The 16,427-nt window shown below is 39.1% G+C and overlaps 1 protein-coding gene across 1 annotated transcript in view; it reads left to right on the forward strand.

The window, feature by feature from the left end:
• The first annotated feature begins 4,164 nt into the window (after positions 1-4,164).
• Positions 4,165-16,427, forward strand: part of bmp6 (bone morphogenetic protein 6) — a 66,764-nt gene continuing 54,501 nt past the window's right edge. The window contains exon 1 of the mRNA XM_020925570.2: positions 4,165-4,576. Coding sequence (XP_020781229.1) covers positions 4,165-4,576 — 412 coding nt within the window. The remainder of the gene's footprint in view (positions 4,577-16,427) is intronic.

Here is a 16,427-nt window from a genome sequence, read left to right on the forward strand (position 1 = left end):
AGACGAAGACCTCATCAGTTTTAGGAGTTGTCCGTCTAGACAGTGTGATGACAGGACGCGCACCGCTGTTTAATGTTTCTGACTCCTCCCTGAGCTTCCACAACACATCACCTGCCCCTCCGCTGCCAGGGACATACGCAGAGCCCGATGAGTCAAAGTAAAGGGATAAGTACTATAGTGCATTTGTGCTGTTTGTTTAATGTTTCATTCAGGCTTCCTCTTCCCTGTTTGGACTGAGGTGCGCGGTGGCGGTGGTGGTTTCGGGAGCAAATGACGTCATGAGGAGCGACTGTTTAAGGGAGACACAATCAAATAGAAAAACTACCAGAGCAATGAATGTGAGAATTCACCATAACATAAATAGTAGATTTTCACTTCTAATGCTCAAAAAGTGAACATAAAGTGCAAAAAAAAAAAAAAATCTAAAAAAAAAAAAATTTCCCTCGCTGAGCTACTTTTACAAAACAAAAGCTACTATGGCAGAGCTACTCCTTTTACGTGTTGCATGAAACTGAGCTGATATGAAGGTAACGACTGTATCTTTAGATGGGGTACATTTAGATGCTTATAAACATAAATCAATATATCAGTGCATAAAACAAGACATTCATATTAAACATTTACTGTAATAACAGACATGTGATTAACTGGTAGCTCATGAGCTAGATGGGTCCCTGCTCCATGCAGGTTGCCTCAGGATGGGATACCCAGGATGGGTCAAATGCAGAGGATTAATTTCCCCCTGCGGATCGAAAGTGAAACTTATTGTTTCTGCTCTATCTTTGTGGCATTAGTAATACTTTTATTGTACATTGTGTAATAAAGCTTGAGTGCTCTGGTAGTATTTCTTTAGGGAGTGTCTTAATAGCAGATTAGTTAGCACTTCTGCCTGTCAGCATTTGGGTTGCGATTTCAATTCTCAGGACCCTTATGTTACCTGTCCTTAAGTCAAGTGATCTGGGATGATAATGTAATGAATACAGAAGTATAAGTGACTAATTACAAGTTCTGTCTGTTTTTATGTATGTTTAAAACTGAATTGGCATGTGCATATTTTATTTCACATACATTTATTATTGTAGACTGTTATTATTGCTTTTCCAACAATGTTTCACAGTATGGCATTAAAAAGACAAGCAGGTGATGACGCCACCAGGTCAAGTTACAGATCAGTTTTTTTTTCTTTAGCAATAAACACCTGTAGATTAGATTAATGCCATAATGTGGAACATTCCAGGCTAAACCATAACATCTCCATAGACACAAGTTTAGCTGGTAGCACATCCTCTAAAAATGTTGCATAGTGCACCTTTTAAACTCTCAAATTAAAAACTTTTAATTAGAAATCCTTGAACACTCGTCATTGTAAAAAATAGGCTATCTTAAATTGATTTGCCTGGTGTGGAGAAGCAGATTCCTTGTACATTTATTTAGCATGACAAGCACCACCACTGACCTGTGTAATGTTTAAACATGTCTTCAACACTGTTTGTTACAGAGCTGCCTCAAATTACCCGTTTCTTCCCAACCCCAAAGACCTGCCTGTGGTTTGACATGAACGCCAGAGGACAGGAACCAGGAGATCTCTGAGTAATAAAGAAACTCAATCTACTTTTTTGGTGGGATTAAAACAAGGAAAGAAATATTTCAAATGCTACAGACCGAGGCTAGCTGCATAAGCATAACTGTAAATCAAATGTTAGCTCTTATTCAAATAAATGGGGGATTTTGGTCCAAGTTAAACTAAAAGGAGGAAATGAATTGGTTCTATGAGAGTAGTGCTTTCTGTCAGACGCTTGAGTGGTTATTGTAGGAGTACATCTTTACATAGACAGCCTGTTGTGCATAGTATTCTACTGCAGCAACTCACAAAATCTGGGATGGATTTATTTGGTGCTACAACACGGAAAATGTTCCATAGTGTTGCATTTTATTATTATAATATCCATAACAACACAAAAAACACTGTAACATAAAAGGAAAAAAAAAATCCCATTGCTCAGTTGAAAATGTAGGTAGTGTATTTTTACTAAGCACTTTTTAACTATTATTGTTATTGTTGTTATTGTTTAACTATCTCCCAAAAGAGTGCTATTGAATTTTAAAGCCTCACTGTGTAACTTTTTAAATAGACTAAGATACAAATGTGTTTATGTTGTTCTTTTAACTATAATATTCTACAGTATGCCATAAAACTCGTCTTCATGGAGAATGTCACAACCAAGACCAAGAGTGCTTTAAAATTAACACATAAAAAAAAGAAATAAAACAACTATACTTGACCTTTGTCTTGCTTTGAGTGGTCCCTATAAAGTATGTGGTATTGTAAGAGTCATTTTGAGCCACAGTAATATAATGTACCCTTATTTCTTGCTGAGATCAAAACACTGAAGTCTTTTGCTGATCTGGAGTCTTGTCCATTGTTGCTGTGTGGTGGAGGGCCTGTTGGTATGTGGGGCTTTGATGCTGGTTCTCACTCTTCACTCACAGATAAGATAATGGGAACAGCCACAGCAGACGCCCCACTGGAGCAGATACGGACACCTTTGGGTTTATCGTGTGGTCTATCGACTTCAGAGACAGCTGTGGAGACATAACACAGGTTAGACTTCAAGAAATAAAGGGAAGAAAAGACAAAAGGACTGAAGGAATTTTGATAGTGGGAGTTTTATATTTCCTGGGCTAGCTTACACACTTACACAATCACACATTAACACTGGGGCTAAACTAACTAAATCTGGACTAGACCAGGACTGGACCAGGATGAGAACCAGGATGAGAACCAGGACTAGAACCAGGACTTGAACCAAGACTAGAACAGGACCAAACCAAGTCTACATTTGGACTCAAACTGGGCGTAAAGTACCAAAAAATGACACATCATTAGACCAACTGAACCACAAGGCAAATTACATGGACACAAATAGCACGATTTCCCTGAAATATTGAAGAGAAAAAGTGCACGCCAAACATAAGTAAATGTTGCTTCTTATTTAGATCAAAATGATTAAGAGACTAATTGTTTTTTTAATTATTATGTTATTATCTTTTGACAGACAAAATGTGTCAAATTGTTGAACTTCTCTTAGCTTTTTCACTGGATGGGTGATGGATGGTAAACTGAAAAATAACCTACAATTTTTACTTTTTAAAATGTGATTTTAATAGCCTACAATTACCACTTAATGGATTTGAAGTGAATCACACTAACCACAAATATATGATCTACAACGTGTGTAATGATTAATGAGGCAACTAATAAGGAAACTGGACAGTGGACATTAATTACCATTGGTCTACATATGTCCAGAGTGCCTTTCCTCGGTGCATAATCCGTTGCTATTTTCTAGTCCATCGTCAGGGGTCGTGCCTCAACTGGAGAAACACGGAGTGGTCAAACTTATGTGGACATTTAGCTTAAGTAACCAGACCCTATACAGACAGATAATGGTACATATGTGAAACTTAAATACTTTCAGTGATTGGACATTATCTAAGTTCAGCTATTGATACGTTTGTGACAGTCTGATTTGCCCCAAACAGTAACAACAAGTTTTATCAACGACATTTTAACTCAGTGTGATAAATACAACATTTCCTTGTGAGACGATGTTAAACTACGTAGATAGTTTGTTATACTGCCATTTAGCCACAAATAAAGCATAGAAAATTAAAAGTTCCCGTTTGTATGAGCTCCACCTCTGCCCATTGCGCGCGGAGTGGGCGGTTTCTGGACTTTTACGCACGCGGCTCATGCACGCGCAACATATTATGGACTGCAACCTGCTGATTCCTCTGAGTGGAGCCTGTAGTGGCCAGAGACCGTCACTTAGACCAACGGAGGCAATAAAGAAAACCCGAGTCTGCGCGTTAACGGAAATAAATACATAAGAGGAATGGCTACTTTACAAGGGAACGTTGTGTGTCCACTGGATTGTATGGTGGTAAAAGTTTGATACATTTTCACGTGTTTCATCCTCAAGTCCCAAAACGCGCAACTGGGATAAGAAATGAAAGCAAGTGCGTCGCTCCTCTGTAGATCTTGTTTACGGGAGTTTTCCAAATGGCTTGACACGGGAATGTTTCTTCGCGTCTGATCACGACAGATAACAGCCGGACTTTGGCTTCAATTCCTCGGACTTTTTTCCCGTTTGGGCTGTCACCATGAGAGGCTGCTGGCTCTGCTTCCTCGGACTGTGGTGGAGCGCGTACTACTGCACCGTCCCTGTCTCCGGTAGAAACAACTTCTCTCTGGATGGTAACAACGAGGTTCACCCCGGTTTTATCCACCGGAGGCTGAGGACGCACGAAAAACGGGAGATGCAGAAGGAGATTTTATCCATTCTGGGACTACCGCATAGACCGAGACCGCATCTGTCCCACGGGAAATACAACTCCGCGCCGCTGTTCATGTTGGACTTGTACAACACAATATCGAGCGAGGAGAAGAGCCAGGTGGAGGGCGTCTTGGACCGATACAGCCCGATGCGAACGACGCAAACTCCGCATGTGGCCACGTTCCAGGAAACTGCCTTTCTAAATGACGCGGATATGGTGATGAGCTTTGTCAATTTAGGTAAGAAATCCTCCGCAGCTTCTTCAAATGTCGTGCGTAATTGCGCTTTGGTCCGCTGCTGTCTCGAGCTCAAAGTGGGAACAGGTGTCAGACACACGCATGGCTCTTTCTCTTCCTCTGTCAGTTCTATAGCAGCCTGTGGTTTACAGCTGGTCTCACTGGAAGCTACGTGGTGTGGAAATCATTGTTCAGTCTTTTTCGTTCATTTTAAGAGCAGTATCTCTCCCTCTTGTGACTTTTACATCTTTTATTACCGTATTAAATTCAACTTAGATTTGGTATAAATTTAAGCATAAATCTACTCATTACTCCCACACAGAATAGTAATCCAAACGGGATAGTTTAGTCGTTTTCTTCCTTCTGGTAATGATGAAATGATGGGTTGTATAGCTTAGATTTACATAACCCATAATCCAACATCTGATTTTATTGTTTTCTTATGCCATTTAAAGGTGCATTGTGTAACCTTTCTGGCGGGCAGTCCGTCAGATTCTTTTTGCCTTGGAAATGTTATTGCTTTGCCTGGAAAATTTCATTGTATGGCATTAAGCCTTTCTATTTGGAGACAAAGTTACAGGTCATATCTGTGGAGAGGCAACCCTACTCACAGTCAAAATTCCTGTTTTTTCTAGGTGTTGAGCTATAAAACCACCTGTAACTGAACAAATGTAAAATAGAGCTGCTTAATGTCATACTATGGAACATTCCAGGCAGAGCAATGGCATATCCAGGTTACAGACCCTCCCCTGGAAAAGTTACACAGTGCTCCTTTAAAGTACGCCTGAAGATATTTGACTGGAAAAGCACTAGCCCAAAGAATGACAGCTATTATAAATCACGTTTTGTAGCCTGTAAGCCTATGTTTGTGCCCAAATTTGCTAACATTTTGCACAGCTGATGTCTTGCAAACAAATGTAGTTCAGCCTCGTAAATCTCAAGTCTAAACTGTTCCTTTTGCTTAATTAGGTTTGATTAGGTCTCTCCCACAGTAATTCATTCTCTGTCTCTTCTGCAGTGGTCTTCCGTGGCTCATTTCTTGTCCCCAAAGTCTGTGGTCGGCCCCTCTCCTTTGCATTTGCCCATGATTTACAGCCATATAGGAAAAAAATCATTCCCAAATCATCTTTTATGTCACACCACCGCTGGTATGTGTATATAAAAGGGCTATTCCCACTTTGGACTTAGAGACTTGTGGTCTGAGTGTGTAAATTGTATTGCGTTGTTTGTGTTAGTGGAGGAGATAGGCTGTAATTAGCTCCAGTGATGATAAAGAGGGACACTTTAATTACAATGAGTTAGGAACATGAAAGCTCAGAGCCCTTCCTTCCATTAGTAAGTCCACTGTTTACTGCTTAACTATAAACAAGCCAGCATTTGGATAAACAAGAGGACCAAGTAGTAGATGGGTGGTGAGGTTGTGGGGACGTAAAGCTTTTGTCATGTAATCCTGTGAAAACATGTAAAGCTTTTGTGGTGTTGGGCAATTTTAGATCAATCCTGGGTTTTCTTTATATAAAAAAAACAATTATACATAGTTCATTTGGGTTCATTTCTGGTCTTTAGTTTTGTCTAATTATAGTTAAATTAATTAGTGTGTAATTAATGACACAAGGATGGCGGCTTGTATTCAAACATTGCAAAATCTCGCAATGATAGGAGGAATTGTGTAAACATTTACTCATTAAACTCCAATAAACTGTCCTATTTATTTATATAATTATTTATTTGTAATGATAAGTTATTGTAGTTGCTTATTTGGTGCTTAAATGCGTAGTAATATCTTGCAGTAATTCTTTCTCCAGCCTGTAAACACCTACAGGAGGAACATGCTGTGGTCTATTGGAAAATCTAGTTATTATTCATAACATTTAATTGGTCCCAAAGTCAGATACTGTTTACAATAAAGAAAGGCTTGTAACTGTCACTCTGTTTTATTAGATGTTTTGCAAGGTTTCTCAAATTGCTTCTCACTGCAGGTGGGGACATCTGGTTAAGTCCCAGTTGAGTCCTGGCTTTTTCTGGGCTAATTCCAGTTTAGTCCAGGTTTAGTCTTTGTTGGTTTGTAAAGGATCTGTCCTGTTTTATCCCTATGAATAATACAAATTTTGTCAACTGAATATGGCATGTTGAAAAGGAAATTCTGTGGCATGTTACTTGGCTCCAACATTTTGCAGTTAAAAATATTCCAAGTATCTTTCATATTGACCTGTAAGTATTTAGACTGACAAATGCAAAAGGTGTATTTTCTCAACCTGCATACTAAAACCTATGTCTTCTATTGTATCCAGAATTTTAAAGGTCCTATATTACGCAAAATTGAGTCTTGTAAGCTTTAAGCCATGAAAAACATACCTGGAGTTGTGTTCTGTTTCATCCAGAAATCCTGCCTTATTAGTCTGTGTACATCTTCAGTGCTTGAAATGCTCTATTGCACCTCGTGATGTCATTGTTGTGGTAGTTTTCAAGTGAACAGCTATCTTTTACCTTCAGTTCAGTAGAGATTGGCAATTCCAGGGGTGAAATCATTCAAATGATTCTAGTGAAGGTGTATGGAGTTTAAAAACACAGTAGAGCACTTCCTGTATTAACATATGACATCACAAGGTAGAACAGTGTGTTTTCTGTTTGAGAGAATGACTCAGGCTAAGTATGCTGGATCTGTGTGTTAAATGTGTGAATGAAACAAAACACAACTCCAGGTATATTTGTGATGAGGAAACAACATTAGAACATAGCAGCATAATATGGACCCTTTAAGTAGTGCACCTGTGAAGTCTATATTGTGGCTTGGGCCCAGCTCGTGTGGTCTCTTGCTGCAGCCACTCAATGCCACACATGAAGAGGAGTTAAGCTGCCGTTCTGAGAAGTCAAATGCTTCTTGCTTGTTATTGGTCCTCTGAGTATTTGTGTTGCAACATGTCATGATGAAAACCAGATCTGCAGACAGGAGCAGGGCAGTTTTTTGGGGCTTTTAGATGTTGCTCGCCGCCCCCGTATTGGCTCCTGTGTGGGGGCCTAGTCATGGTTTTCAGCTTCCTGTTTATAGGCGCCATTTTGAGCGCTTTTTACCATTCAAAAGATAGAATATGTTGTTTTGAACAATTTATTCCTATAGCAACTGTGCTGTATTTTCATCTCTCTCTGTGAAATATTGTGGTATTGATACTTTGCAGTGACATCACGCTGGGGCTATTCTGCATGTACCTCTAGTGACAGAATGTTCACGAGTTACCATGGTGACACGACTCAAACATTAGCAAACACAGACAAAAAACGTTTTTAAGATGAATGAAAACTCAACAAAAATACAAATTTGATTTAAAAAACATTCAGGAGCCTGTGATCAACACAATCATTCATGGGCCTATTTAGGAGTTTGGCTAATGCTGGCTGGCCTGTGACTGTAATTTTATGTGTGAGAGACTTGTTTAAGCAAATCACCTCACCTGTTGTAGTTCCAACCAAATTAACTCTTTCTGGTTTTGTGACTGTGTTAAAATAAAGCTCTAACTTGAGTAACAGGATAGTGCTTCCAGTTAGCAGCACACGCCCAGGGAATGTTGATGAGATCAACTGCAAAGTATCAATAGTGGTAGTTTGTTATCAGTGTGGTGTGATCGTGATTGGTGATAGCTGGAGTGGCTCGTGGCACAGACTGGGAGCCTTGCTTTTAGTAGGCTATTCCAGGGCAGCTGTGGCTACAGTGACTTACCACCACAGATTATGGAGTGAATGAATAATGCAATGTAAAGTGCTTTGGCTGACTTGAAATATTACTATATTATGACTATATTAAAATGTCAAACTTAATTTTGATTCTGAGGAAAATACTCAGTACTCAAGGAGAGGTCCCTCCACTTTAATATACAGAGATAGCTGCACAAAACAGGATTACACAGATCTCTTAAAGGTTTATGGTAAAAAAGGGCTGTGAGAGAGTTTGTAGTAAATTTAAATTACATCATTTGGGGACAATAATCAAAATCGGCCCTACATATTGGCCCAAAATATATCAGCAGAGTTTATCAGCAATCAGCAGCTCTGTGTTCTAAACACCCGTATCGGTATCGGCTATGAAAAAAGAAACATATCAGTCGATCTCTAATTTATTCCCCAGTATCAGTTCTTGCTTGCTCAAATGGGTGTCTACTTTCAATTCTAGTTTCAGTATTTATCATTGTCTGAGTATCAATTTCCTTGGCAACCCTAGCGTATACTTCACGCTTCGAGCACATCTGGCCCACTTTCCTTTGATTGATCACAGCCTGCGCATCTTTTGACGATTCTCTCAGATTTCTTCCTTGCAGTGACTGGGGATTGCGTTGCCTTCTCCTCAGGCTGTACACATAGTCCTAGCCTAACTGCCTTTTTGGAGGAGGGACTGTTTCCTCCACAAATGTGATTGTAATTAATGCTAGACGGGGCCAAGGATTCCCATCTGCTTTGCAAATAAGTCCTTGCACGACTACTGTGTGTCATCACTGGCCCAATTGGATTTTAATGCACCTCTCGCTGCGATTGGGTAAAGTAACGTTGATAGAGTTCAGGTTGTTTTTGTGAGTGGGTGGTCTGTCTTAAACCTGGATGTCATCTGTGGGGGCTACAAATTAGAAAATCAAGATGAATTAAACTGTGAAATGGCAACACAGCCAAGCAATCTGTCCAAACGAATGAAAAATATGAGCTGGAGTTTAAGAGGCGTAATCTATCTGTGACATTCTTCTGTGATAATTACATTGAAATTGGATTACGTGGATTAGATCATTATTATAACATCCTCCTCCAAAGATGGAAAGAGTACTTTGAAAATGTATTTAGATAGAATAGTTCCTTAGAATACTGAATACCTGTAGTTTGTAACTTATCCTTTTACATAGTTAGATAGTCAGGTCATAGTTCTGTGTTATGGGTGCCTAGAATACTGTCACATTAAGTTTAATTATATTATTGTGTAAACATATAACATAGGATTTAAACTGCTTTATATTTATTGTATTGTTTGTTTTGCATTTCTATATCACTATTTGGAGAAGAAAGAACCATACATACCCACACTTACTATTATTATTTACTATTACTATGCAGTTAGAATCCAAAATTGCATTATCAAGTACCGTAATGTTATGTATTCCTTTGATTTTAGGCTAGTGATTATCCTCTGTTCTGAATACCACAAATGTCATACCAGTAACACTAACTAAATACTAGGGCTGAGCAATTAATTACAGTTTAATGAAGACTGAAATTCAGTCTTGTCTAATTGTTAACTCTTGGCTTAGATGATTTTAACTGAGAGGTCCACAGTCAAAACATGTGGTTTGAAGTATAGTTCAGACTTTGGGAGGAAGAATTTTGGCAGTTTTTGTGCTAAATTCATGAAATCAACACCGTAAGCCCGTTTCCTTCAGTTTTAGTCTTTACATTTTGCCCAGCGATACTGAATACCGTTACTCAAAATGAGTATATTGATTATCGGTGCATACTCTTTGTTACTTCCCACCACTGTTCTTCTCACACATGTCCAAATTAAAACCACAGTGAAGAGGACAGTGGCAGTGATTTACGCCCCCGTCTGAACCTGATGTGTTTCGCAGCCAGAGTTCAGATAGAGAGCTCATTTTGGGCCTATATCCTCAAGGGGCATGGACAGATTTAAGAGCCCCAAAGTTACATAGAGTCTCCAGTGAGCGCTCTGTGGACCATATGCCTCTGCGTGATTCATGTTCACCACTTGTTCAACCATACGCTTTTCCTTAAGATGCAACGTCACCACTGTCCAGAATAGATATTTGCTATTAATCAAATCTGAATCGTGAACTCAAGTATTGCTCCAATTAAATGGGTGATGGGTGTGTGAAAAGTTAATTAATTTCTGCTCTGCATAATAATAATTCTGCCCCTTAAACCTGGAGCAAAGCCACTTGTGTTATCTAATGGCTTTTAAAACATAAATCACCAAACATGACAATAAATGTCCAAAAGTCCATACGTCCTGTACAGGTGCATGATGTAACTTTTCTAGTGCTTGTCTCCAAAGAGAGTTTATTGCTTTACATGGAATGTTCTAGCCTGATTCGTGGAAACTGTCTGACCTTGCAGCATTAGAATTCGTTTGCTCGATGGTAGGTGGGTAATTTTTTTTCATTTACCCAATCACTGCTATTTGGCTGTGACGTATGTAATGCACTGCTAAAGGTTCTAACTGGTATATTAAGCTTTTCTCAAATCCCATAGGAAGAAGGGCAATAACGTCTTTCCCCTTGATAAAATTCACCAAACATTCTCTTTGTTCCGGCTTTAAATCCTCAATCTCGGGAATCGTTACCAATACAAAATGTATGGCTCTTCGATGATTGGCTGGTGCCCAAACTCGCACTTCTGGGGTTTTTGCGAGCCATCTAGTGTCTTCAATTCCTGACCTAGTTGCTGGAGAGAAATGAAATTGAGTAGAAGCACTAGGTGGCACCAGCCTGGCTAGGAATGTTCCATGTGTCATTCAGTTTCTTCATGAACTCAAACAGATGATGCCACTAGGCTAAGCTACAGGTCAGATCTGTGGATCTATGAACTCTCAAAAAGTCTAACGGAGCTTCAGACAGAGCAGAGCCTACATTTAGCATCGCGTCCCCAGGGAATGTTGATCACCTCAGCTGCAGAGGATCAATATCTTATACTCCTACAGATTACCTTTTTACATGATTCCAAACAATTTCCCTCGTGGGTCGATAAAGTTTGTCTAAGTCTAAGATTCAGTTTACTTTCCATAATAGAGCAGCTCTTGTCTAAAATGACCCATTACCTCAAAAGTGTGTGGGGAAAAACTACTTTTAATTTGCGGTGGGGGGGACTTTAGAGACATGCTTTCCAGCTCCTTTTTAATTTTCATTCCTCGAATAGCGCGTTCATCACTGTTTGCCTTGCGGGCCGTGCTGCTTTCCGCTGTGGTCTCTGGTGAAGGGACAGTGTCTGAGGATGACTCATGTGACACTACAGCTCCGGACATGTCCCACAGCCCCTGGTCCTTCGCTCAAACAAGCACTCACTATTGATTAGAGACCTGAGCCTGTCCAAGCCTCAGCTATGTGGGCCTGAACTACTTTACTGGGACTTAATAGAAAAGTCTGCATTTTTGTCTTGTTTTTGAGAGAAAGAGAGAGAGACAGAGAGTCAGGGAGAGATAGATGGATTGAGAGAGACAGAGAAAGAAGGAGAATGAGGGGGGGTAGATAGATAGAAAGAGTCAGACAGAGAGAGAGACAAAGAGAAGCTGAGAGTAAGAGATGAGGGAGGGAGAGATAGATGGGGAGAGAGAGAGAGACAGAGAAAGAGGGAGTGAGACACAGAGATTCCGAGAGCAAGAGAGACAGGAGAAAGATGGAGAGAGAGAAGAAAGAGAGAAAAAAAGAGTGTGAGACACATAAATAGAGGAAGAGGGAGAGAGACCGATACTGAGAGAACGAGAGAGAGAAAACATCTGATGATCCCATCTTCTAACTTAACTTCGTAAATATTGTGTGTGGAAAATAAACAACCGTTTTAGTGACTTCTAGATAGATTGGTTGTCAGGCTCGCTACTTATTACACTGTGTGACCAGTGAAATGCTTCTAATATTGAGTTTGAATGTTGTATTGAAATATTGATTGATATTGTAACATTCTGGATGCGGTATATTGCTTTATACCAGTAGGGGGAGTTATATGATGCCAGACTTCTATAATTTGAAAACATGAGTTAGTTGTAGGTCGCTATATCATTATCTCTTTTGGTGTATTTAGTTTTGTCTTTATTTTGTCATTTTAGCTACATTTATTTTAGACTATGTTACAAGTTTCATTACTTAAAGGTACTGTGTAACTTTTCGGGTGGAGGGTCCATCAAATGTTTTTCTCCATGGAGATGTTATTGCTTTGCCTGGAATGTTTCATCGAATGGTATTAAACCTGTCTAACTTCATGGAGACCAGACCAGACCAAGTTATAGGTCAGATCTGTGGAGAGGTAACCCCACTCAACGTCAGACTGTCTTTTTTTCTAGGTGTTTCTGAGCTATAAAACCACCTGTAATTGAATAAATGTAAAGTAGAGCTGTTTAATGTCATATTGTGGAACAGACCAAATAGAGCAATGACATATCCATAGAAACAAGAAGGCGATGGACCCACAATCAAAAAGTTACACAGTAGACCTTTAAACTCATCAAACTCCCTATTTTTCTTACTCTCTCTCTCTTAGGCTGTGCCCTCATTGCTCTTTGCAGTGAACGTGACGATGTAATTATGTTCAGTTTTAGTCAAGGTGCATCCCATCACTGCAAAACCAACACAACTTCACACCTAATTAACCAGAAGTGACATGTTTCTGGGCAAAAGGCGGCGACCACTGGGATAAAAATAATACTGAGAGCAAGTGGAAAAAGAGCTATTCCTATCAGGTGTGTCTACAGTGGGCAAGCTCATGGTCAGAGAGTCATGGATGCTCCGAAATGGGTTTGGTTTGATGGTTTGCAGAACAGGAAGTACAAATGTTTTCCTCTGTCATCTGCATTTAACTAGGACTGTGATAACTTTGCATAGCTGTCCTGTATCAGCCTAAAACATACACAGGTGTGAGGGGAAAGGTCCCACGGTAATCTGGGAAAATCCATGTATGGAGTTAGTCTGTTTAAGAAAAGATCAGGTTTCACTTTGTTACATGATAAACTGCAATAAAGGAAAAAAAGGGCTGTTCTGGCAATAATCATGCACTACCAATTCCCAGGTTCATACTGAGACTATGGTGGCACAGACAATCACTATTTCAATATTTCTATGGAATAAATATAGTACCCATTGTGTCTATTAATCAAAATTATTTATTAAAGATTAAATAAGGTTATTTCTATATATTTATGGCAATACAACAAGCAAACGTTATAATTTTTAATATGACTTTACTGATCTGCTTGTTTTAGATTATAGAGACAAATATTGACATATTGCACTACTTTAAAAAAAAAAAAAATTTTTGCATAAAATTTAAAGTAAATTCTGGAAAGGTGTGTATTGATGCCTCTCACTTTTCAATATATAATGGAACGTTACCAGTTAAACTAATGAAGAGTGGGTAGCACTTAAATAAGTTAATCTAGATTTCCTGTATTTCCTCACACTGCCCAGAAACATGCATGTGTTTAACTGCTGAATCTAATTTACCTTGTAAATAGTATTCTGACAGACAGACTTGCGGCCGCAAGAAATTGAGGCGATTATAAGAAACAGGGCAAGCCTATAAAACATAAACCATTGTCCATTTATTAGTACACGAAGTTGGGCTTCAAATTGATACATTTACAATGGTAACAGGCATGTAATTAACCAATTTTTTGTTATTCAGCACAATGGTATAATTCCAAAATCCCTTGCCGAGCTACTTGGAAGGGGGTGGAGAGCGACTGGTAGTTTGCGAGCTACAGGTTGGAGACCCCTGAACTAGACTATCTTCTATCCAAGTTGTAAATGAGTTAATTTCTTTGGAAGAATAGATGAATATTCTAACACAAATACAACCTACCCTACTTATATTATTCATATCTCCACTGTTCTCCTCCGTGTCTTGTGAGATACTGGCTCCTCACCTCTTCTCTAAATCCACAACAGAGCTCTGTCTTACACTCTTTTAAGGCAAACAGAATTCTTAAGAAGTGGGTTTTTGGGGGGATTATCCGGGTTCAGACAGCGCTGGACTTATGCTCAGATAGAGTGCTCTTATTAAACGGCTGTTTGGCTTGTCTTTGGGGCTGGCTGCATTTCTCAGAGTCTTAGCCCAGGTAAGCCACTTCCTCTGCACTGAACGTGTCCAAAAGCCCTCAGCATGATCAAATAATTAGCTGAAGCTCAAAGAGGCGATTGTTTGATGCAAAATGCCATTAGTATTTTGAAACACTTATTGTGACCAGGGCAAGAGTTTGAATATAATCCCTATTGTTTAAAACTGAGCTGGTTCTATGGTAGAATTTGTTGTTTAACTGTCAGAATGAAGGTTTCTTGACCGTGTTTATCGTTAAAGGTTCTATATTACACAAACTCTCTTGTGAGCTTTAAAGCCATGATAGAATGTTGTTACATACCTGGACTTTTGTTTTGTTTCATTCACACATGTTTGAGTAATCCTGCCATGTTAGTTTGTCTACATCTCCAGAGTTCAAATGCTCTGTTCCACCTTGTAATGTCATGTAGTGGTAGTTTCCAAGTAAACAACAACTTTTATCCTTTCTTTAGCAGAAATTGGCAATCCCAGGGCTGAAATGTTTTCTGTTTGAGAGAACAGAACTAAAAGAACTGAAGAACTAAATATGCAGGATTTGTGTTTTAAAATGTGTGAATGAAACAAAACAAAACTCCAGGTATGTTTTTGATGAGGAAACAACATTATAACAGATCTGAAAATAGTGTAATATGGGCCCTTTAATATCTGAAAATACTGGGCCTGTCTAGATGAAACAAAAACTGGCACAAAGTTCAACATCTGCACAATTTACGTCATTGCCATTATTCAACCCCAAAGACATGATTGCTGTCAGTTTATAGGATTTAAAGCCAAGGTTGATATAGCAACATTGTGGAGTCCTATAAATAATAATATAGCTTTTGTGGATCATACGTTTGGATATTTCTCTCCAAAAAAACATGAATCTCCCATAGAGTTATACAGACCTTTGCCCTACATCTGAAATTATGACATCAAATTGCAGAATGTGAAGACAACCTGTATAAGGACCACCCGCTAACTCACTCCCTCAAGTTTAAAGTACTCATAAACAGCATTAACCCAAAAGTGAGGCCAGGAATTTGAGATATGGCTGTGCTGATTTAAAGATCTTTTTCTGGGACATAAACTTGGCAGGAGGTCCCTCTGGAGGCAGTGGTGAGAAAAATGACATTAACAAACTACAAACCGCTGTTTATTTGTGCATGTTTACACAATCAGATTTGTTAGCGGCAACAATATGTCTTGAACCCAGTCATGTTCAACACTGACCCAAGATATACAAATAATCGGGCTTATCCAGTTACAGTGTTTTTAGCCACTTCCTTTCCTCATGTTTGGATTATATTGGTTGTGGAGTGCTCTGGCAAAACATACAATGGCCCCATGTCCCAAACAGCGCACAGTGGAACATATTTCTATTGTTTGGTTATCCTGTACTATCTATTCCACAGGCTCTATCATTGTTAAGCAGTTATTCTACATGAGGTTAGTGGTAGAGGCCCTAATCCCAATGGTCACTGTTTCTGCAATGTATCTTGTTCATTTCTGAGGTTTGTTGGAGCATAGTTTTGTCATATTATAGTTACTTATTATTGTATAATTGTTACAAAGCCAATATGAGTGCCAAAGGAAGTAACACATGGCACTGGTACATTTTCCAATCACATTTGTAGTTCAGTTTAAATTTGCAATAAATAATTGTGGTGCTGGACTCGCCACATTCTTGTCTGAATTGAGATGTTGGCGGTTTGCATAGAATGTTCCCCAATATGGTATTAAACTTTTTTTTTTTTTTTCTGTGGCGATGAATAGTCGACACTACTGGGTAAGTTACAGGTCAGATCTGTGGTGTGCCTGCTCACAGTAAGAAGGTTTTCCAAGATGTTTTTTGTGTGATTAAATAAATGCAAGATAGATGTGTTTAATGCCACACTGTGAAACATTCCAGGAAATGCAATAACAGACAATAACATGCAGACAAGTAGGTGGCAGACCTCCCACTAGAAAATGACATAAACTGCTTTCTTTTCATGTTTGTATTGGTTTTTTTTTAACTTGTGTTGTACTTGAATTTTGTTTTACTATCGAACCTACCTGGACGACT

Source organism: Boleophthalmus pectinirostris, unplaced genomic scaffold (genome assembly GCF_026225935.1).
Source record: "Boleophthalmus pectinirostris isolate CB_2022bp ecotype Guang Dong unplaced genomic scaffold, ASM2622593v1 HiC_scaffold_15, whole genome shotgun sequence".
Lineage (NCBI taxonomy): Eukaryota > Metazoa > Chordata > Actinopteri > Gobiiformes > Gobiidae > Boleophthalmus > Boleophthalmus pectinirostris.